Source organism: Oncorhynchus kisutch, linkage group LG3 (genome assembly GCF_002021735.2).
Source record: "Oncorhynchus kisutch isolate 150728-3 linkage group LG3, Okis_V2, whole genome shotgun sequence".
Classification (NCBI taxonomy): Eukaryota; Metazoa; Chordata; class Actinopteri; order Salmoniformes; family Salmonidae; genus Oncorhynchus; species Oncorhynchus kisutch.
In genome coordinates this window covers 42,281,304-42,306,366 of record NC_034176.2, presented here as the reverse complement: position 1 = coordinate 42,306,366, position 25,063 = coordinate 42,281,304, and the positions used below count along the sequence as shown (strand labels likewise).

Sequence of the window (25,063 nt, the reverse complement as noted above, 5' to 3'; positions counted from 1 at the left end):
TCTCATCACCAGAGGAAAGGAGGAGGAGTAAGATAAGGGTACGGCTAAAAGCAATGAGAATTGGTCGTCTAGAACGTCTGGAACAGAGAGGAAAAGGAGGTTTCTGGGGGCGATAAAATAGCTTCAAGGTATTTATAAAAAAAAATTACCTTTATTTAACCAGGCAAGTCAGTTAAGAACAAATTCTTATTTTCAATAACGGCCTAGGAACAGTGGGTTAACTGCCTGTTCTGGGGCAGAATGACAGATTTGTACCTTGTTGGCTCAGGGGTTTGAACTTGCAACCTTCCGGTTACTAGTCCAACGCTCTAACCACTAGGCTACCCCTATAATGTACAGACAAAATAATAATAATGAATGAACACTTATTTTAACTTAGTATAATACATCAATAAAATCAATTTAGCCTCAAATAAGTAATGAAACATGTTCAATTTGGTTTAAATATTGCAAAAACAAAGTGTTGGAGAAGAAAGTAAAAGTGCAATATGTGCTATGTAAGAAAGCTAACAAAGTTTTAGGTTGTAGTTATTATAGGAATTATAGGACTATTTCCCTCTACACCATTTGTATTTCATTAACCTTTGAATATTGGGTGTTCTTATAGGCACTTTAGTATTGCCAGTGTAACAGTATAGCTTCCGTCCCTCTCCTCGCTCCTCCCTGGGCTCGAACCAGCAACACAACGACAACAGCCACCATCGACGCAGTGTTACCCATGTAGAGCAAGGGGAACAACTACTAGAAGGCTCAGAGTGAGTGACCTTTGAAGCGCTATTAGCGCGCGCTAACTAGCTAGCTATTTCACTTTGGTTACACCAGCCTCATCTCGGGAGTTGATAGGCTTGAAGTCATAAACAGCACAATGCTTGACGCACAACAATGGGCTGCTGGCAAAACGCACAAAAGTGCTGTTTGAATGAATGTTTACGCGCCTGCTTCTGCCTACCACTGCTCAGTCAGATACTTGTATGCTCAGTCAGATTATATGCAACGCAGGACATGCTAGACAATATCTAGTAATATCATCAACCATATGTAGTTAACTAGTGATTATGATTGATTGTTTTTTATAAGATAAGTTTAATGCTAGCTAGCAACTTACCTTGGCTTAATGCATTCGCGTAACAGGCAGTCTATTGCGTAGGACTAGTTAACTCTAAGGTTGCAAGATTGGATCCCCCGAGCTGACAAGGTGAAAATCTGTCGTTCTGCCCCTGAACGAGGCAGTTAACCCACCGTTCCTATAACGATTTCTGATTGTTTTGAAATCGAAATCCCGAAATCGACCATTCCGATTAATTGGTCGACCTCTAATTTCAGTGAATTATTCAAATTCCTCTTATGTTTCACCATTGAAACCTTATATATGTATATGCAGTTTGATGGCACCAATGCAGTGCTTGATGTTTTGTTAATTTAGTGTTCACTTCACTCTCTTTTGAAGGTTTTTATTGAACTTTTATTTATTCAGAGGATCCTGTTGAGATCAGGGTCTCATTTACAATTGTCCCTTGAGGACAGCAACACAACATTCAAGCTGACCAATATTTTTTTTTTATATAAACTACAAGTTACAGAATCAACACTACAGCTTCAAACACCAAAAAATGCAATTATTTACATTTAATCCAAAAAGTTGCAATTCTCATAAAATTCATTCAACATTTAAGTCCTCAACTGCCCTAGAGGCACCAGAGTCAAGATGTAGGGAGTTTTGTAGGCTATTGAAAAATGGGGGGCACTAAAAGTGAAGACGGATTTTCCTAGATCGTTACATACTAGTGGAACCTTGAGAGTTCACCATCCATGTGAACGGGTGAGGTCGGTCGTAAGCCTGTGTAGTAAAGCTAAACAAAAAGAGAGAAATGAAGTGATCTACGGGACTTTAACGAGGACCAGTCCAATTTTTGATACAGGATGTGGTGATGCGTATAAAAACTGTCACCTGTGATACAGTGAAGGGCGCTATGGCAGACACCATCCAATGGTTAAAGAGTAGTGGCTGCTGCATTCCGAAAAATGATTTCACAATAGTCAAAAACTGGCAGAAAAGTTGACTGTACAATCTGCTTCCTTCTGTTTAGGGAGATGCATGATCTAACACAAGTGTTGTGAGTAAGATGGAGACAATGCTGTCCATTGTACAGGACAAGAAAAAGTATTTGCCACCTTTCTGATTTTCTCTATATTTTGCATATTTTTTATTGAATGATCAGATATTCAACCAAAACCTGAGGGAGGTTGAGTTTACAAAAAAGTTTACAAAAAAAATACTTATTTAATGAACACTTATGCAATTTATTCCCCTGTGTGAAAAATAATTGCCCCCTTATATTGCCCCCACCTTTTGATGCAATGACTGGAACCAAATGCTTCCTGAAGTTGTTGATCAGTCTCTCACATCACTGTGGAGGAATTATGGCCCACTCTGGCATGCAGTCGTCCAAGTCCCGAGGCAGCAAAGCATCCCCAAACCATCACACTTCCACCACCGTGCTTGACTGTTGGTAAAAGGTTTTTACTTTGGAATTCAGTGTTTTGGTTTTCACCAGGCATAATAGGACCCCTTATTCCAACGGTCAAGCATGGTTGTGTGGTGGTTTGGGGATGCTTTGCTGCCTCAGGACCTGGATAACTTGTCTTAATTGAAGGAACCAGGATTTCTGCTCTTTATCAGAGAATTTCTCATGAGAATGTCAGTTCATCCTGTGAGCTGAAGCTGAAGAGCAGCTGGGCAAGACAATGATCCAGAACACACAATCAACCCTACATGTAAATGGTTAAAAAGCAACGAGTTTCAAGTTTTGGAATGGCCTAGTCAAAGTCCAGACCTATTCCCAGTTGAGATGTTGTGGCAGGATTTGAAATGAGCAGTTCATGCTTGAAAACCCACAAATGTGGCTGAGTTCAAGTAGTTCTGCGTGCAAGAGTGGGCCAAAATCCCTCCACAGCGATGTGAGAGACGGATCAACAACGACAGGAAGCATTTGGCTGCAGTCATTGCAGTTAAAGGTGGCACAACCAGTTAAGGCAATTACTTTTTCACACAGGGGAATTGGATGTTAACTTTTGATAATAAAATAAATAAAATAAGTATGCTTTTTTTGTAAACCTTTATCTAATATTAGGTTTTGGTTGAAGATCTGATTAACATTCAGTATAAATAAATATGCAAAAACAGAGAATCAGAAAGGAGAGTAACATTTCCACTGCACTGAACAGAGCATTTGGAAATATTCAGACCCCTTGACTTTTCCGCATTTTGTATTGATACAGCCTTATTCTGAAATGGATTCTCCCCCCCCCCCCCCCCATCAATCTACACACAATACCCCATAATGACAAAGCAAAAACAGGTTTTTAGACATTTTTGAACATTTATTCAAGATAATATAAACTAACATTTACATAAGTATTCAGATCTTTTACTCAGTACTATGTTAAATAACCTTTGGCACCGATTACAGCCTCGAGTCTTCTTGGGTTTGGCGCTACATGCTTGGCACACCTGTATTTGGGGAGTTTCTCACATTCTTCTGCAGATCCTCACAAGCTCTGTCAGGTTGGATGGGGCGCATCGCTGTACAGCTATTTTCAGGTCTCTCCAGAGATGTTTGATAGGGTTCAAGCTGGGCTCATGCTGGGGAACTCGAGGACATTCAGAGACTTGTCCCGAAGCCACTTTGGCTGTTGGAAGTTGAACTCTCACCCCAGTCTGAGGTCCTGAGTGCTCTGCGGCAGGTTTTCAATCAAGGATCTCTCTGTACTATGCTCCTTTCATCTTTCCCTACATCCTGACTAGTATCCCAGTCCCTGCCACTGAAAAACATCCCAACAGCATGATGCCGCCACCACCATGCTTCACTGTAGGGATGGCGCTGGGTTTCCTCCAGACATGGCACTTGGCATTCAGGCCAAGGAGTTCAGTCTAGGTTTCATCAGACCAGATAATCTTGTTTCTCATGGTCTGAGAGTCCTTTAGGTGCCATTTGGCAAACTCCAAGCGGGCTGTCAAGTGCCTTTTACTGAGTGTCTTCCGTCTGGACATTCTACTATAAAGGCCTAATTGGTGGAGTACTGCAGAGATGGTTGTCCTTCTAGAAAGGAACTCTGGAGCTCTGTCAGTGACCATCGAGTTCTTGGTCACCTCCCTGACCAAGGCCTTTCTCCCCCGATTGCTCAGTTTGTCAGGGCGGATAGTGAAAATGTCTTTTCACTTTGTCATTATGTGGTATTGTGTGTAGATTGATGAGGGAAAACCTGTAATTTAATCTATTTTAGAGTATGGCTGTTACTTAAACAAGATGGAAAAAGTCAAGTGGTCTGAATACTTTCCGAAGGCACTGTATATATCAAACCACACTGGATGTAAACATTTGATATATCGAGTCACATCTCTTTTGAAGTCACCTTCATGCTCTTTCGGGTTTGCATTAAGAAATGATTAAAGAAATCCAATCAACATTACTTTGACTGAAATGTGTGTGTGTGTTGAACCGAGACTGTCATTTTAAAGATGGAATACTCCTCCGAGTCATCACTTGAACCTTAGACATGTCAGCCACAATAAAAATAACCATCAAGCAAACACTAGATCAAATGAGTCAGACATCTCATTTGTAGATGTGGAGCCTTGAATTGCTGGATATTCACATTTCATTTAAAGACACTTCACATCAACTTCGCACTTTAGAAAACTGTCATTGTTGTTGTCCTGCCCTGTTTGGGGTTATTCTCTCCCTCAGGCCAAATGGAGGGATTTGTTGTTAGCATGGAGATTTATCATGAATGGTTTCTGTGGAGATGTCCTGGAATGATAACAATAGTGTCTTTGGCTGTGTTAGAGGATAAATCACTTCAGTCACTTTGCTTAATCTCATTGGCTCATTCCCCAATTCAGCCATTTGTCTTCTCCACAGTCTTGTTTTTTCTGCTCCATCATCTCACAGAGCTTCTCTCACTTCTCACCAAAGAGGGAGCGCACAAAGTTAGTTTTTAATGGCATTGTTTTTCTTGTACAACAATCAACCTCAGAGGATTCTCATTCTGCAGTTTAATATGCCAAGTCACAGTAACAGTTAAGTTATATGCAATGTCAGTCCCTTATGATTCTAGAATTAATGACAAAGCAATAGTTTAGAAAGTGACAGACTGTGTTGCCATTACAAGAAAAAGTAATTTAGGAAAACTACAATTTATTGCTCCGGGGTAATCTCATGGAGAGAACAATAACCCTGCCTTCGAATGCCAAATTGCACCTGTGGCTCGATCACACTCACATTCTCATACTCACACACATTGATTGACCCAGGCTAAGGAGTCTTATTTAATTGAGTTTTGTGTGTGTTGCAGCTGGCGTCGGGCATCTACAGCTTTGCCTGCTCCCTGTGGAGCCACCACACAGACTGCTTCCTCCAGCAAGTCCTAGCCGTGGATCAGGCCCATGCCCTCAGCTCACTGGAGAGGACTCTACTGTCACTTAAAGGTAGCTGGAATCATTCATGCGCACACACACACACACACACACACAGTTCTGATTGACTTGTGTCTAAAGGTCATTGTTTACATTTTCCCCCCAGTACTTCGGAAGCTGACGGTCCATGGATTCCAGGAGCCACAACAGAATATGGAAGTGATGGTGAGTGTGGAAAACCAGGAGAAAGTTATTCTGGAAAGAAGCAAAGATGGGATTTGACAATAATAATCTCTGTACTCTACACATACAATTATCTGTAAGGTCCCCTCAGTCGAAGAGTGAATCTCAAGCACTGATTCAACCACAAAGACCAGGGAGGTTTTCCAATGCTTCGTAAAGAAAGACATCTATTTGTAGATGGGTAAAAAAGCAGACATTGAATATCCATTTGAGCGTGGTGAAGTTATTAATTACAATTTTGATGGTGTATCAATACACCCAGTCACTACAAAGATACAGGTGTCCTTCCTAATTCTGTTGCCGGACAGGAAGGAAACTGCTCATGAGGCCAATGGTGACTTCTAAACAGAGTGTAATGTCTGTGTTAGGAGAAAACTGAGGATGGATCAACAACATTGTAGTTACCCCACAATACTAATCTAATTGACAGAGTTCATTGTCATCTGCAAGGACTAGGGAGTTTTTTTGATTATAAAAAACAGATTAGGGCTAAACACAGGCAAAATCCTAGAGTAAAACCTGGTTCGGTCTGTTTTCCAACAGACCGTTACACAAATTTACCTTTCAGCCGGACAACAACCAAAAACACATGGCCAAATCTACACTGGAGTTACATGCCAAGACGACATTGAATATTCCGGAGTGGCCTAATTACAGTTTTGACTTAAATTGGCTTGACAATCTATGGCAAAACTTGAAAATGGCTGTCTAGCAATGATCAACAACAAACTTGACAGCGCTTGAATAATTTTCAAGGTGTGCAAAGCCCTTAAAAAATACCTATCAGAAACTCGGAGCATACAATAATTTATAGGAACATCTAAACTATTTTAAAATGTAATTTGATACATATCAGTGTTAATTGGCTCATGTTTGGCCATAATATTGGGTCAAATGACCTAAGATTTATTATTCATTAAAGCTTGAATGTATTAAATAAATAGTTTAGTTCCAGAATTACATGGGGGAAAAAACCGCTGAAACAAATGTTTGAATCTTCTATATTCCAATATTCTCTACAATGGATTTTACACAGCATACTGCAATTCTGAGTGAATTTCAACTTCCAGGGTGCAATGCGCCACCCAGGGCTGCTGGCTGGCTTGTGCTGGCAAGCCCAGACATACGTGAAGTAGTCTAAATATATTGCTTTCATAGAGAATTTATGAGGGCATTTTACATCATATTATAATGCTCCATGAATGTCATGCTGAATATAGCTTGCTAGTAGAATAACATTACAATGCAAATGTCTTGTGTAAAATAGATTGTGTTTTCGAACTAAACCTCCCTTGCACTGCAATAACACCTTTTGCTTAGTTTCCGTAGGCTGGCCCCCATCTGATTTGTAAGCGAGGTATTGCCATAGTTCGCTTCTAGAGACAGTTTTGTCAACAAGCTGCAGGCATGGAGGTATGCTTCACCTACTTCATCCTGCAGCCATCACCTGCATTGTGGGAGGCTCTATTGTCAACTAATCCTTAAGGTGTTTTCATTTGACCCACACTATCGTGACCAAATACATGACTGAAACGGGAAATAATTTGCCGCGATTTATGTGTACACTGGATATATTCAAATAAATGTTACATTTTGAGGCTCTCTCACAAAGTGATAATACAACGTACACACAATATAATATGATTTCAGTTGTTTGAGTGTGTGATATGTTTATTTCAATGTTAAAAAGATTTTTTTTTTTAGAAACAATGGTAACACTACCATGTTGATCTGAGCCCTGCTGTTGAAAAACCATGTTCGTGTCCAACTGTCGCAGATGCACCTCCCACCCGACTTCACACCTCCACCTTTGTCTACGGTTATTTGCTTTAGCCTTACCACTCAAACGTGCCCAATATATGCGGTGCTGCTCATCATCTCACTGAGTTTACCTTAAAATGATAAACGTTAATCTCAATGTGACCCGCCAGATTCAGAAGCTTGAAAACCCCCATTAGAAAAACAGCTTAAACTCATTAGACCCCTCCCCGCAGCTGAATGTAATTCATAGTTTTGGAGTCAACGATAATAGTTTCAGTATAGTTCATATTTTTTTTTCTTCAGTTTACTATATTAGCTTTTTCATAATTATTTTTCATTTATTTTATTTTAGTTTACCATAATAACCTTGGCCCTGAACGCAGTCTTCCTTACAGCTAGACCCCGCTATGAAGGTCCTGGAACTGTTCATTCAATTTAGTGTAAATCGTCCAATAAAATTATTAAAGTGTGCGTGTGCCGAGGGCTGCTCCCCTGGCTTGGAGTTAATGGAATCATTTGCTCCGAGTACTCTGGTCATTTGAACTCCGACTCCAACTCTCCTATCCTTCATATCTGAGTGGTGTGTTTAAGGAACACCAGGGGACTATTAAGCTAACCTCTTGTTCTGCGAATGTCAAAGGAAAAAGTTCAAGGAGAGAAGGAAGGAGGGAGGGATGAGGCGTGAGTTGACTGTCAAGGGGTAGTTTGATCCACTCACCCTCGCCTCCTCCTTCCTATCTCTTATCACCTGCTTATATTTCCCAAAGCACAACCAGTGGCATTTTCTCCATATTACTCCCACCCATGCCATCTCAGATGTGTAGAGCTGCTTAATAGACCCACAACAGTGGAGATGTGAGAAGTTTGATGAAGCTGTTGTTGCAGGTTGCCTCATTATAGACTCCACAGGGAAAGAAAGCTCATTTAAATGAGTTTTAATTAGTTCTTTCAGGCTGTGCCTTGCCTTAACTCCTTCACAAATGAATAATGAAATTCACTGATCTAGGCAGAGATTCTTATACACATATGCACACACACATACACACACACAGAGTCCTGATTGACTTGTTTCCAAAGTGCTTCCATTTAGAGACTTCTTGGAGGACATGCTTTTGTTGGGTAATCTACTTTCAGTTTGATCGAACTTTAGAGCAGATAGATCATTGGCACACTTTCTCACCCTTTCATACCCCTCTGAAACAGAGCTGTGTATGCAATAGGAAGCTAATGTAATTTCAGTGTAATTGGCTATCTTGAGTCTGCCCTCCGTCAACGGTTTCATAAATGATCAAATCAAGGTTTTGCCTACGTTATCGCAGGTGCAGCAAAACGCTTATGTCTAGCTCTAATATCTAATAGTACAACAACAATACAAAAGACATTAAGACATGTCAGAATGAACAACGTCAGAGTCAGGAATATAAATATACACCGAACAAAAATATAAACATGTTCACATCCCTGTTAGTGACCATTTCTCCTCTGTAAAGATAATCTGTCCACCTGACAGGTATGGGATATCAAGATGCTGATTAAACCGCATGATCATTAGACATGGGCACCTTGTGCTGGGGACAATAAATGGCCACTTTAAAATGTGCAGTTTTATCACACAACACAATGCCACAGAAGTTTTGAGGTAGCATGCAATTGGCATTTGTACTGCAGGAATGTCCACCAGAGCTGTTGCCAGAGAATTTAATGAAATATTTCTCTACCATAAGCTTCCTCCAATGTTGTTTTAGAGTACTTAGCAGTACGTCCATCCAGCCTCACAACCGCAGACCACGTGAAAACACGCCAGCCCAGGACTTCCACATCCGTCTTCTTCACCTGCGGGATCGTCTGAGGGGCGTGGGGATATTTATGTCTGTAATGAAGCCCTTTTGTGGTGAAAACCTCATTCTGATTGGTGTGGCCTGGCTCCCCAGTGGGTGAGCCTGGCTGCCAAGAGGGTGGTCCTATGCTCTCCAAGGCTCACCCATGGCTGCACCCATTCCCAGTCATGGGAAAACCATAGATTAGGGCCTAATTTAATTTTGACTGATTTCCTTATATGAATTGTAACTCAGTCAAATCTTTGAAATTGTTATTTTTGTTCAGTATGTACAGTGCATTCGGAAAGGACACAGACCCCTTCACTTTTTCCACATTTTGTTATGTTACAGACTTATTCTAAAATGGACTTTAAAGTATTCAGACCCTTCACTCAGTACTTTGTGTAAGCACCTTTTACAGTGATTATAGCCTCGAGTCTTTTCGGGTATGACGTTACAAGCTTGGAACACCTGTATTTGGGGAGTTTTTCCCCATTCTTCTCTGCAGATTCTCTCAAGCTCTGTCAAGTTAGATGGGGGGGGGGGAGTGTTGTTACACATCTATTTTCAAGTCTCTCCAGAGATATTAGATCGGGTTCAAGTCCAGGCTCTGGCTGTGCCACTCAAGGACATTCAGAGACTTGTCCTGAAGCCACTCCTGCATTTTCTTGGCTGTGTGCTTAGGGTCATTGTCCCGTTGGAAGGTGAACGCTCACCCCAGTCTGTCCTGAGCGCTCTGGAGCGGGTTTTCATCAAGGATCTCTCTGTACTTTGCTCCGTTCATCTTTCCCTTGATCCTCACTAGTCTCCCAGTCTTTGCCGCTGAAAAACATCCCCTCAGCATGATGCTACCACCACCATGCTTCACCGTAGGGATGGTGCCAGGTTTCATCCAGATTTGACGCTTGGCATTCAGGTCAAAGAGTTAAATATTGTTTCTCATGGTCATAGTCCTTTAGGTGCCTTTTGTCAAACTCCAATTGGGATATCATGTGCCTTTTACAGAGAAGTGGCTTCCGTCTGGCCACACTACCTTGCAGGCCTGATTGGTGGAGTGCTGCAGAGATGGTTGTCTTTCTGGAAGGTTCTCCCATCTCCACAGAGGAACACTGGAGCTCTGTCAGAGTGACCATCGGGTTCTTGGTCACCTCCCAGACCAAGGCCATTCTCCCATGATTTCTCAGTGCGGCCAGCGCTAGAAGAGTCTTGGTGGTTCCAAACTTCTTCCATTGAAGAACGATGGAGGTCACTGTGTTCTTGGGGAACTTCAATGCTGCAGGAATGTTTTGGTACCCTTCCCCAGATCTGTACCTCGACACAATCCTGTCTCGGAGCTCTACGGATAAAACCTTTGACCTCATGGCATGGTTTTTGCTCTGACATGCACTGTAAACTATGGAACCTTATATAGATGTGTGTGCCTTTCCAAGTCATGTCCAATCAATTGAATTTACCACCGGTTGACTCCAAGTTGTAGAAACATCTCAAGGATGATCAGTAGAAACAGGATGCACCTGACCTCAATTTTGAGTCTCATAGCAAAGGGTCTGAATACGTATGTAAATAATAGGGATGCACGATATATCGGTAAGCATATCGGAATCGGCCGATATTAGCTAAAAATGCCAACATCTGCATTGGCCTGATGTATAGTTTTACACCGATGTGCAAAACCGATGTCAAAGCTGACGTGCATACCTATATAACGTAGGTAGATGGCGTAATGATGCCACAAATAATCCAGCGCTACACGTGCAACACAGCAGTCCTAACCTAGCCCACAATGTCTGTGGTTTGGATCTATTTTGAAGTTTCAAAGGAAGATAACAAAATGGATAACAAAAACTTGCAAAAGTACTCTACTCGAGGCTGTGAACACGTGATTCGGTGGCATTCTCTCTGAGCCTATTTACTGTGTTGCCACCGTGCTCGATGCTTGGTACAAGGACTGCTACTTCGTTGCAGACAAGAAACAGGGTTTACGTGAAATGCTACATACACACCTGGACAAGATGGAAACGTACACAGTGACTGTGCGCACTGAGGAAGAGAGGCCACGGACAGACAGAGCTGAAACTTCACTGCTTGACATGCATGATGAAATCTTGGTCGAGAATGAAACAACTGAACAAATGAACAACGAAACAGCACAGCAAGTAAGTGAAATAAATTGGTTTTACTGGTAATGGGGACATGCGTAAATGCCAACAAAATAACTTTTTGCTCATTGTGTGGTGTGTGTGTGTAACCTTTTATTTAACTAGGCAAGTCAGTTAAGAACAAGTTCTTATTTACAATGTCGGCCTACCCAAGGCCAAACCTGGACGACGCTAGGCCAATTGTGCACTGCCCTATGGGACTCCCAATCATGGCTGGGTGTGATACAGCCTGGATTCAAACCGGGGACTGTAGTGACGCCTCTTGCACTGAGATGCAGTGCCTTAACACACACATGGACGTAGCGGTCTAACCAAACTGAACTGTACTAGAATGCTTAAACGGTGGCTAAAAATGTTTGTCGGTTATCGGTATCGATTTTTGGGCAAGGAAAATATCAGATATTGGTACCGGCCAGAAATGTCATGGCGCTGCATCCTGAGTAAATAAGGTATTTCTGTGAATAGTTTGTGGAAGTACCTTTGGCAGCCGTTACAGCTGTGAGTCTTAATGGGTAATATTCTAAGAGCTTTCCACACCTGGCTTGTGCAACATTTGCCCATTATTATCCTTTTCAAAGTTCTTCAAGCTCTGTCAAGTTGGTTGTTGATAATTGCTAAAAATTGCTACTCAGTTATGTTTGGGGCAAATACAACACATAACTTTTTGTCCTGAATACAAAGTGTTAATTGCTTTACCACATTATTTGCAGTATTACTTTAGTGCCCTGTTGCAAACTGTTGCATCAATTGGAATATTTTTTTATTCTGTACACGCTTCCTTCTTTTCACTCTGTCAAAAGGGTTAGTATTTTGGAGTAACTACAATGTTGTTGATCCATCCTCAGTTTTCTCCTATCACGGCCGTTAAACTCTGACTGTTTGTCACCATTGGTCTCATGGTGAAATCCCTGAGCGGTCTGCTTCCTCTCCAGTAACTGAGTTAGGAAAGACACCTGTATCTTTGTTGTGACTGGGTGTATTGATACACCATCCAAAGTGTAATAACTTCACCATGCTCAAGGGGATATTCAAAGTCTACTTTTCCTTTTTTTTTTATCCATCTGCTAATAGGTGCCCTTCTTTGCGAGGGATTTCTAAACCTCCTTGTTCTTTGTGGTTGAATCATGTACTGAGGAATGACTTCTGCCTGGCCAGTTTACCATAAAGGCCTGATTGGTGGAGTGCTGCAGAGATGGTTGTCCTTCTGGAATGTTCTTCCATCTCCACAGACAAACTCTAGAGCTCTGTCTGAGTGACCATCGGGTTCTTGGTCACTTCCCAGACCAAGGCCCTTCTCCCCCGTTTGGTCAGGCGGACAGCTCTAGTAGGAGTCTTGGTGGTTCCAAACTTCTATTTAAGATTGATGAAGGCCAATGTATTCCAATTCCTTCGACCTCATGGCTTGGTTTTTGCTCTGACATGCACTGTCAACTGTGGGACTTTTATGAAGACAGATGTGTGCCTTCCCAAATCATGTCCAATTAATTGAATTTAGCACAAACTCCAAATTGTAGGAACATTTCAAGGATGATCAATGGATACAGGATGCACCTGAGCTCAGTTTGGAGTTTCATAGCAAAGTGCCCGAATACTTATATAAATAAGCTTTGTCTGTTTATAAAATACATATTTTTACAAGAAAAAGAAGAACTGTTTTTGCTATGGGGTGTTGTGTGTAGATTGCTGAATTAAAAAAAAAAATCCATTTTAGAAGGCTGTAACGTAACAAAATGCGGAAAAATCCAGGAGTCTGAATTCTTTCCCAAGGCACTGTATATCTTGGGTATTTATCAAATCCTGCCCTGAGAGGCTGCATCCCGGTTTTACACAGCTCTTTCTTTCTCTGCCGTGCTTTCTCTCCCTCTATAGTTTGTTGTTACCTGCTCACACAGCCTAAGGACCGGTAATAATGTGACTGGTTTTGTAGGAAGTCATCCGCCCCAACTTGGCAAAGTGAAGGAAAACATTCTTTCTGCCCCAAAGTTACAGTAGCTCTCCCACATACTGCAGAATATATTTGCAAATAAATCTTATTGGTGACAGTTTGATAACAAAGGGGACACACCATAGCGCTTTGCCCTGTGTAATTGTGTTTCCGTTGTGACACTGTAGCTGGAGGCAGGTCAGGCTGAAAAGCCTATAGATGTGACTGGATAGTGGAAGAGTTTACAACGCTGTGAAAAGGTCCTGCTAGCTATACTAGCTCATTTCCACAATGATCGCTTATGAACTGCTTTTTATACCTGTATTTGTCTGTATATGTACTTGTCTTTGTTTTGATTGTTGTTTTATGTATGCACAGAGCAGCAACCTGCGTGTCCCCATGGGGATAATAGTCTTTGTCTTAACGGAGCCTACTTTAAGTTGTTACTGTTGTGTAGCCTTATAGGGTATCATCCCTATGTTTTTGGATTTCTTACCTCTAGTTGACTTCCGTGCTGAAGCTCCGAGGTCCTCTGCCATAGGCTATTAATTAAAGGATTAACGGTGTCATGAAATATAGGTTTAAAAGTTGGGTGATAAAATATTCACGTAATTCCTTTTTGCAAGTCCAATCAGTTTTCCCACATTGATTCAATGTCATCACGTTACATTTTTTTTGTTGAAATCGTGTGGAATCAATGTTGACTCAACCAGATTGTGCCCAGTGAGAAGGCTCCGTGTTTTCCAGTTTGGGCAGATTATGAACTGTCAGTGACATGTCGCAAAGGCTTGCCAGGCACACTGAGTCAGTGTGTGTGTCTGTAACGTGTATGATGACTCATGTGTTCAGTTGTGTGACTGCCTCTCCTAATTATGTGATAAAACAGTGATGCGACCACCGAGATTCCACCGAGATTGAACAAACCCGGTACCCCCTCTCCTTCTTCTCGCTTCCTTCCTCTGACCCTCTTTTCCCTCTCTCACCAGGGCTTCCTCAATGCAGTTTTTGAGAGACTGAAACAGTTCCTAGAATGCAGTAAGTATCCTGAAAAATGTTTCCTAAATATTTATTAACTTTCTAATTATACAATGATCTAATGACACACACACACCACACACCTAGCACCCACCCACACACCACACACATAGGGGTAAGTCTCAGTGCTTCAGATGGTGTGTTAGAAATGTAATTACTGGTATCTGTCCCTATTATCACACACAATATGTCCTTATTGCAGAGGGTCAGCGGAGGTCGGGGTGTATTGGGCCCGTTGATATTTTGGGCTGTCCGACAGCGGAAGCTCGTAGGCGCTCTGAGCCAGGAGAAATATCAGTCTCCCTGCAAGATAAGGGCGGATAAAGAAGCATGTCCATTGAGTTGCACCATCCTCTATTTTCTCTCTCCTTTTCCTGTGCATGATCCTTCCGCTGAGGTCAGCTGTCTGGATATTCCATGTTATTACAGGTGTCACCGTCTGCTGAAGGATGTGTTTTTAGGTATGGGAACAGGTAGCCTCGTAATTACCCGACTGATTACCGCTACACTATCAGTCTGGAAGGGATTCCATTCAAGTTGTTTGGGCAGATAGGCTTTCCCCAAAACAAACTCGAAAGCGATTGGATCACCTTCAATCAATCAGAAAACAGAAGCCGCAGCAATGCATTTCTTGGAAATAAAACTTGCCGTCGTTCAAGAGAAAGGCATATCGAACACCAGGACAATAGGCTTTGGCAATATGAGCCAAAAGAAGCGTAATATATCGATGTCAACGAGAGACTAACAGCAATATAGTAGCCTAACATCAGCGAGGGTATATCTAATGAATTTGCGCCTAATGATTTTGCCAAACCGTAGCGATGGATATTATGCCACTGCATATAATTCAATACAGAGATTGTCTTGATACAGTAACCTCAGACTGTCATGTAAAAGCTTTATATTTAGCTATCACCACCTAAGTATGACTTTACATGTGTTGTTGTCCTGTTGTCTCCTGCCTGTCAGTATCCAAACCACCGGCATAGTTCATCAGAGGAAGCTGATTGGTCTGACGCAATGGTGCTAAAAAAAAGGCCGGGCTCAGGCCTTCGCAACCTTAACAGACTGATATTGAGGGATCAGCGGCTTTGCGAGGCTAGGGAACAGGACCGTTGCTTCCTGTTCTTGATGATGTCATCAGGAACAGTGATGAGGAAGTAAACCTCCCAGGACATTTTTTTATTGGCCACAGCTTATTGTTTTTATAGATTCATTTTGATCGGCCGAGGGAGTTATTCCTGACACGACACTGTCTTTATTAGTCTACTTTATTATATTAGAGAAACAAAGGCCCTGTTCTCCCAGGTGGTGGTTTCGTTCACTCTCCCAGAGTGTATTGTAGTTATAAAGTGAAGCCAGGGCCTCATGTCTTGTATGTACCATTCGTCACCACACATGACGTTCCCTCCCAGGAAATAAGTTATTTGAATTGAATACACTAGAGGAATTAAAATATCCATCCGTAGTGAAGTGCATTATGATATCACTGCCTTCATTCCCTTCTCCCTTCAACTCGAGCTCTGTTATGATTGTATTACATAGAAAAGATCAGTGGATACCTAACAATTTCCTCTCCGTCTTCTCCACCCTCCCTGGTTTATTGGCAGCCGGGCAGGGAGATGGACTCCGATGTCTGGCATTGGGGGGGGGGGGTTGTTGACATCAGAGTAACATCTTCATGGGTAGCCCCTTGTTGTAAGTGATGCACTTAATGTTGGCAAGAGATGAACACTTGTCATATTTTGTATTGTTGTTTTATAGTCTTGTCATATGGCTTGTTGTTTTTATTCTGATGTCATAACATACTGTTGCTCATATTTGTTTTGGTTTTATTTCTTCCAGGTCGGCAGGTAGACCCAGACAGCCCATGTCGAGAGAAGCTTGAGAAGACTATCATACTGTACACTAAAGTGGTGAGTCAAACTGATCAGTCAACAACCATGTAGGCCTAGGTGTTGTTACAAATCTACACTAGTTAGTTTCTCAGTAGTCTTACTTGCATACCAGGCACTGTTGACAGAGGCTGATATCCCAGCGCCAAGTGCTTCAACTTCATTTCTTACTTTCTCTCTTTTTCTACATTTCTTCTCTCTATATTTGTTATTTCCCCTTATACATTTTTTTCTGCTTTTCCTTCTCCTTTTCTGACGTTCTCTCCTTAGCCATCTTTTTTTTCTTACCTTACTCTCTTGTTTAATATTTTCTCCATCTTCTCTGAATCTCATGTTTTTCCTTAACCATTTCTCTCTCCCTCTCTCTCTCTCTCTCTCTCTCCCTCTCTCTCTCTCTCTAGTTATTAGATTTCCTGGAGGTCCACCCGTGTGCGTTCATCCCACTGATCCAGCGCTCTCTGGAATTTGCTGTCAGCTACGTGTTCACGGCGGCCGGTGATGGCCTCATTTTCGAGCGCTTCACTGTCCAGTGCATGAACCTCATCAAAACCATCGTCAAGAACGAGGCCTACAAACCCTGCAAGAACATCGAGGGTAGGTGGAGGGTGGGGGCTAGGGCAGTCATGGTGATGGAATTTTGGATGGAGGTTATTGGTTATCCAAAGGACTCAGTCATCGTAATAAGTTTGAATCTTTATTACTATTTTTATCCATTTATGGCTGTTATTTTATTTTCATGACTGTCTTCATCCATAAGAGTTGGTGACACGGTTTTTGTAATTGTGCCAGCCCTAGTGGGGAGAGGGAGGGAGGGAAGAGAAAATGGGAAGGAGAGAATAAAGGAGAGGAGCGAGAGCAAGATGAAAATTAGGGAGAGGAAATAGAATGGAAAGAGACAGCGGGAGAAATCAACATGGCGTAGCATCGTTAATACAGCCAACCACAAATAACTGCACTTCCTTGGCAGGCAGGCAGATTGCAAGCATCATTAATGTACCATTATAATAATATAACGGGTTAGGAGGCGCCACAGTGGAGTTCAGTTTCTCTCTGAGCTGTCGAGACTTAGTTGTCGATGGTTGTGGTTCGTTTTGAATAGTGTGTGTGTGTGTCTGTGTGTAAGTTCTTACATGCTCTCTGGGTCGCCCCTCTCAGACAGTAAGCCGGAGAGTCTGGAGGCCCACAAGATCAAGACGGCATTCTTCACACACCCCACCCTCACAGAGATCGGACGGCGTCTCGTCTCCCACTACTTTCTGTTGACCAAGGAAGAGCTGGCCATGTGGGAGGAGGACCCCGAGGGCTTCGGTACGCTCACAAAGACATATGGCTGCTGATGTGTTTCCTTGTCTCTTTGCAAACTTTTCTCTTCACAAGTTAACTCTGCTAATGTGTCCATCTGAATCTCCACACCATACTGGAGTACACACGCACACACACACACACACCCTCCTTATCTCATTGTTGCTCTGTTTTTGTATTCGCAGCTGTTGAAGAAACAGGGGGTGACTCCTGGAAATACAGTCTACGGGTGAGTAAATGACACACACACACACACGCATATATGCCAGTGCACAGAGACGAGACCGACTGACTTGCTCAGCGCAGGCAAGCCGTTGAAGCAGCCATGCTCCCCCTGTCACTGCTCTCACTAACAGCTTTGCTGATTTGATTTCAACAATGTATTCAGTCACACTGAAGCTGATTTATTTCCCCTCCATTTCATCATATCCCTCTTCTCCTGTATTGTTTGGGAGTCCTTGACTGGGGTGCAACAAGATACCACAGCACAGCCACATATAACCAGGAACCAGAATAATCCTATAGATTTGTGAGACAGAAGGTGTGATAGGATAAGGATGTAGAGATGAGATAGTGTTTCTACCCGTGGCCAGTGATGTATGGTCTTAGTAAAATAACAACCACACACACCATTACAAGCACGCAAGAGCAACAATATTCTCCTTACCAGAGGGAAGAATGAGAATAGTTTTTAGCTGAACTGGCATGCAAGAAAAGGAAGACAAGTATTTCAGGTGTCTTAAGCAAAATAATCTGTGCGGTCCCCTAAAACACAGTAATAAAGTGTCTTATTGCAGCGCTGGTCAGTCAAACTATCAATTAGACTTATACTAGCTGAGCAATTAACCAACGTTTCTGTTATTTTTCGTTGTTTTTTTAAAGCAACTCATTGACCGACGTACTGTAGGTTTAATTGTTTAATTCCATTTATTTTTCAATGAACTGCACACATTGAGCAGTTCTCTACAGATAAATCCTGTCAAGCCCGAACTATGCGATGTTGTAGGGTAGTTTCCAACAGGCCAATATTCTACATGGTTTAGCACACACAACGTGGTAATTAAGTACAATGACCGTAATCCATTACGCATGCAATTGTCCGGTCTGTGTGTTTGTTTTATGCCTGCTACATTATGTTAGTGTGGGGTAGACACGGAGAGCGAGAGACAGAAGAATGCATGATCGAGAGGGAACGAGAACAGTTGCTTCGAGGTATCTCTTGCTTTAACAGGGTTTCTGAAAATGTGGCACTGGAAATTTGACCATCGGCATCTAAATTTACCGGACATTTGAGAGAGATGCGTTTGGTGCGTAACCTGAAATCCCATTTAGATTATGGTAATGCATCTTAATAAGATATGCAAGTCGAGGATGCAACGATGTGCGGTCCTCCTTACCGAATTCTGGTGTGCACTTGTTAGAATATCTGTCCACATTTACTTTTCCTCAGCCAACAAGTGACGAACAGCAACATTACTACACTATGTTAATATACTATTCCCCATAGTAGAAAAGTTTACTTATTCTATTGGTCAGCTTGTCGATACATAAATGGCCAACTCCACACACTCTGGGACAGTTGTGGGATGACGGATCCCAAATTCATACAACCAGTAGGCCTTAGGCTACATAAAATTTAAAAAATGTAAGCAACGAGTCTTATGCAATAGATCAGAAAGTTTAGCTTAAAATGATGATAAACTATTACTTCTTCACAGTTTGAGTGCAACAATGCACACAAGGCAGTAGGCTACGCACGGATGTTCGTTCCGTTATGCAATTAGCGGGAAAACACTGTTGTCAAAAGGGCACCATACATGCGCGCTGTTTCATGTCACAGAGGTGAAAATATCCATTAGGCATTTAGAAAGAGGGGAGCTCTAATATGCAACAACTAGCACGTGTTGCTAATATGACTAGGATTTTGCCTTTGGCTGCTGGACAATGAAAGAAAGTTGCTATAAAATAATTGCCTTCACGGATACGGTCAGATTTTTTGCTAGGCTACTTTGAAGTGAGGTACGACATGCCTCTTAATACGTATTCAAATGTTCCGGTTTCAAACAATTATATGTTTTCAAAAATGCATACGGCCTCCAGCACATTGCAAAGTGGTGTTTGACGCGCTCATGTAGCCTACCTTCTGTTGCTTATGTATGCATATGCTGTTTGAGAAGCTTCAGCAGCAGCTCTCACACTGTGACAGATTTTCCGCTCAAAAGCTCTATCTGTATGCTGTACTCGTGTGATAAATAAGATACATAACAAATATACTACACAAGCACCAATTTAATTCCACTAAATTATGCAAATGAACCTAGACTGATAAGCATGACCATTCACAATTATTTCCATCAACTGGTATTTCCATCAATTAATAGGATAAAAAGCATTATTTTGCAGTGGGATATTTTTCTTCTCCCAAACAATGTGGCGATGCCAATTTTATTTATCGGCTTTTCAATTTTTCTAGCGGCCAAAAGCCTGCTATTACCAGCTAATGGAGACCCTGACCTGAAAATACATGATCTAAGTGAGTGATGGATGGTATTTAGCGTTCGTAAAATAACTACTAAAATAGTTATTTGGTCAGACAGCATATATTAGAAGCATTAGAAGCCTCCTCCCTAAATTTGTTTTATTCACTGCTTTAGCACACTCTGCCAACCCGGATGTTCTAGCTGTTTTTGAATCCTGGCTTAGGAAGACTACCAGAAATTCTGAAATCTCCATCCCTAACTACAACAACCTAACTACTTTGCAATCTACTGCAAAGATAGCCTGCAGAGTTCTGTCATACTATCCAGGTCTGTACCCAAACAATTTGAACTTCTACTTTTAAAAATCCACCTCTCTAAAAACAAGTCTCTCACTGTTGCCACCTGCTATAGACCACCCTCTGCCCCCAGCTGTGCTCTGGACACCATATGTGAACTGATTGCCCCCCATCTATCTTCAGAGCTCGTGCTGCTAGGCGACCTAAACTGGAACATGCTTAACACCCCAGCCATCCTACAATCTAAGCTTGATGCGCTCAATCTCACACAAATTATCAATGAACCTACCAGTTACCACACCAAAGCCGTAAACACAGGCACCATCATAGATATCATCCTAACCAACTTGCCCTCTAAATACACCTCTGCTGTTTTCAACTAAGATCTCAGCGATCACTGCCTCATTGCCTGCATCCATAATAGGTCGGCGGTCAAACGACCTCCACTCATCACTGTCAAACGCTCCCTGAAACACTTCAGCGAGCAGACCTTTCTAATCGACCTGGACGGGGTATCCTGGAAGGATATTGATCTCATCCCGTCAGTTGAGAATGCCTGGTTTAAAAAAAAAAAGCCTTCCTCACCATCTTAAATAAGCATGTCCCATTCAAGAAATTTAGAACCAGGAACAGATATAGCCCTTGGTTCTCTCCAGACCTGACTGCCCTTAACCAACACAAAAACATCCTATGGCGTTCTGCATTAGCATCGAACAGCCCCGGTGATATGCAACTTTTCAGGGAAGCTAGAAACCAATATACACAGGCAGTTAGAAAAGCCAAGGCTAGCTTTTTCAAGAAGAAATTTGCTTCCTGCAACACAAACTCAAAAAGGTTCTGGGACACTGTAAAGTCCATGGAGAATAAGAACACCTCCTCCCAGCTGCCCACTGCACTGAGGATAGGAAACACTGTCACCACCGATAAATCCACTATAATTGAGAATTTCAAGAAGCATTTTTCTACGACTGGCCATGCTTTCCACCTGACTACCCCTACCCCGGTCAATAGCATTGCACCCCCCACAGCAACTCGCCCAAGCCTTCCCCATTTCTCCTTCTCCCAAATCCAGTCAGCTGATGTTCTGAAAGAGCTGCAAAATCTGGACCCCTACAAATCAGCCGGGCTAGACAATTTCTTAAAAGTATCTGCCAAAATTGTTGCCACCCCTATTACTAGCCTGTTCAACCTCTCTTTCATGTCGTCTGAGATTCCCAAAGATTGGAAAGCAGCTGCGGTCATCCCCCTCTTCAAAGGGGGTGACACTCTAGACCCAAACTGCTACAGACCTATATCTATCCTACCCTGCCTTTCTAAGGTCTTCAAAAGCCAAGTCAACAAACCGATTACCGACCATTTCGAATCCCACCATACCTTCTCCGCTATGCAATCTGGTTTCAGAGCTGGTCATGGGTGCACCTCAGCCACGCTCAAGATCTTAAACGATGTCTTAATCGCCATCGATAAGAAACAATACTGTGCAGCCGTATTCATTGACCAAGGCTTTCGACTCTGTCAATCACCACATCCTCATCGGCAGACTCGATAGCCTTGTTTTCTCAAATGATCGCCTCGCCTGATTCACCAACTACTTCTCTGATAGAGTTCAGTGTATCAAATCGGAGGGCCTGTTGTCCGGGCCTCTGGCAGTCTATGGGGGTGCCACAGGGTTCAATTCTTAGACCGTCTCCATCAATAATGTCACTCTTGCTGCTGGTGAGTCTATGATCCACCTCTACGCAGACGACACCATTCTGTAAAGCTCTGGGCCTTCTTTGGACACTGTGTTAACAACCCTCCAGAAGAGCTTCAATGCCATACAATTCTCCTTCCGTGGTCTCCAATTGCTCTTAAATGCAAGTAAAACTAAATGCATCGTCTTCAACCGATCGCTGCCTGCACCTGCCCGCCCTCCAACATCACTACTCTGGACGGTTCTGACTTAGAATATGTGAACTACAAATACCTAGGTGTCTGGTTAGACTGTAAACTCTCCTTCCAGACTCGCATCAAACGTCTCCAATCCAAAGTTAAATCTAGAATTGGCTTCCTATTTCGCAACAAAGCATCCTTCACTCATGCTGCCAAACATACCCTTTTAAAACTGACCATCCTACCGTCCTCGACTTCGGCGATGTCATTTACAAAATAGCCTCCAATACCCTACTCAATAAATTGGATGCAGTCTATCACAGTGCCATCCGTTTTGTCACTGAAGCCCCATATACTACCCACCACTGCGACCTGTACGCTCTCGTTGGCTGGCCCTCGGCTTCATACACGTCACCAAACCCACTGGCTCCAGGTCATCTACAAGACCCTGCTAGGTAAAGTCCCCCCTTATCTCGGCTCGCTGGTCACCATAGCAGCACCCACCAGTATCACGCGCTCCAGCAGGTATATCTCTCTGGTCAAAACCAATTCTTCCTTTGGCCGCCTCTCCTTCCAGTTCTCTGCTGCCAATGACTGGAACGAACTACAAAAATCTCTGAAACTGGAAACACTTATCGCCCTCACTAGCTTTAAGCACCAGCTGTCAGAGCAGCTCACAGATTACTGCACGTATACATAGCCCATCTATAATTTAGCCCAAACAACTACCTCTCCCCCTACTGTATTCATTTATTTATTTTGCTCTTTTGCACCCCATTATTTCTACTTCTACTTTGCACATTCTTCCACTGCAAATCTACCATTCCAGTGTTTTAATTGCTATCTTGTATTTACTTCGCCACCATGGCCTTTTTTTGTTGCTTTTATCTCCCTTATCTCACCTCATTTGCTCACATTGTATATAGACTTATTTTTCTACTGTATTATTGACTGTATGTTTGTTTTACTCCATGTGTAACTCTGTGTTGTTTTATGTGTCGAACTGTTTTTCTTTATCTTGGCCAGGTCGCAATTCTAAATGAGAACTTGTTCTCAACTTGCCTACCTGGTAAAATAAAGGAACTAATACAAATATTTTGTCATCTCTATTGAGATGATGACTAAGAATTTAAATAATAGTCATCAAATGAAACTAATGTAATTTACACATGGAAGTATTTGATGAAAGTAATGTGAATAAATGATGGTTAATAAGTGCGAAGCAGCAATGGGCATCACTACCATCATAGGACTTATATTCATTGTTTTATTCTGTGTTACAGCATTCAACCCACATATTAATTGCACTGTTTGTTTTTTTAATTATCAAAACTATTTTAAAAAATTACCGAACCCATCTCAAAAAGCACTAATCACTCAGCACTACTCTCACCCAAAATCAGACCATGTTTAGAAAAAGGAAAGGTCTGCACTCATAGTATTGAGCTGATACAAGGAAATGTATTTGATATACTATTTATATTGCCTATAGTTAGGACCAGTAGGTACCATGGCACAGGGGGGGATATTTTAGTGACGTCTCTGATGTCTGACTGTCTGATTCTCAATGAATTGGGGTAAGCTTTGTTTTGGTTTTGGCTGCTACCTGTATCATCTCCTTACTGCTATCAGACTCCTCCCTCCCTCTCTACCTTGCTTCTTCTTCTCCATCTCTTTTTCTCTAATATTCCCTCTCTGTTAAGCCCAGCTTTTCTTACTTCCGTGGCGCTCTGGTTCAGGATCCACACTTCTTTTGAAGTACACCAGTGTAGTCGACCGCTGATGAGGCAACTGTGGATGACGTAATTGGTGCTGACTCCTTTTACATTCATTTGTCTCGCTCAGGATATCCTCACTCTCCGGTTTGCGCCCAATCACAGCTGTCCCAAATCTTCGACCACCCCTCCCCCATCAATCCTGCTTGACTTTCAACTACACAGACACTGATGACTAGGTCCAAGTTTTTTTTCCTTCTAGTTAGATCATGTGGTCATAGCAAACTCAGGGCCTTGCATATAAATAAACAAATCTTGACATACATGCCCCAGTCCCCGCTACAGCATGCTGTGTGCCTGCTGGGAGGAAAATAGATCTGCCTTCCCCAGTACAGTGGGTGATGTGTCCTTGATGTCGCCTTCTCTCTTCCCTCTCCACCGTGGTCCTCTAATGAGCTGTTTGTCAGTATGGCTTTATTATCAATGGTCCGTCATGGGCAGCAAGACTTAACACCTAGTTATTGATTTCCACTGGTGTTGATCATGTCAGGGTTGTTTCCCCCTGTGGGAGTAGAACATGTTTGATGGGTGTGTTGTGTTTGTGGCGTGATCTGATAACGCTTGACAGGTGTTGTATAGGTGATGACTATCCTTTAACCCTGTCAGTGACACCTGGCTGTTGCTGTCAGTGAGGGGTCTCATGCGATGCATTCCACGTGGCTCCCCTGCTCATTGATTTAGTGCCAGTAGAACTGATGGAGCGGGACTGGATCTGATGGAGAGGGAGTGTGTGATCGTGTTGTTGTTTTCTTACCCCCCCCCCCCCCCCCCCCCTCTCTCTCTCTTTCACCAGCCTTGTACAGAAGTGTTGTTCTTGGACATATTCCACAACTACAGTCAGACTCTGACACCAGTGCTGCTGGAGATGGTGCTGAATCTACAAGGTAAGTCTGTTATTGTATTGTCCTCTTAAGACAATAATTTCTTCATCTCATTGTTACATCCTGTTTTTAAATAAAGGAATTATATATGAACATGTTTCACAAAACGCAGCCTGATTGCATTCTAACCTGGCCTTGTCCAACCACAGCCTTGGTTGTAGAGGTGTCCACTTAAATGGCTCAGAACATGTGCTGTACAACACAACC

The 25,063-nt window shown here is 42.4% G+C and overlaps 1 protein-coding gene across 1 annotated transcript in view; it reads left to right on the top strand.

Moving 5' to 3' along the window:
* ipo11 (importin 11) overlaps positions 1 to 25,063 on the top strand; it is a 232,990-nt gene that overhangs the window by 52,935 nt on the left and 154,992 nt on the right. Inside the window, exons 6-13 of the mRNA XM_031806455.1 lie at positions 5,356 to 5,488; positions 5,583 to 5,641; positions 14,307 to 14,355; positions 16,201 to 16,271; positions 16,652 to 16,844; positions 17,406 to 17,558; positions 17,738 to 17,781; positions 24,769 to 24,859. Of these exons, the coding sequence (XP_031662315.1) occupies positions 5,356 to 5,488; positions 5,583 to 5,641; positions 14,307 to 14,355; positions 16,201 to 16,271; positions 16,652 to 16,844; positions 17,406 to 17,558; positions 17,738 to 17,781; positions 24,769 to 24,859 (793 nt within the window). The remainder of the gene's footprint in view (positions 1 to 5,355; positions 5,489 to 5,582; positions 5,642 to 14,306; positions 14,356 to 16,200; positions 16,272 to 16,651; positions 16,845 to 17,405; positions 17,559 to 17,737; positions 17,782 to 24,768; positions 24,860 to 25,063) is intronic.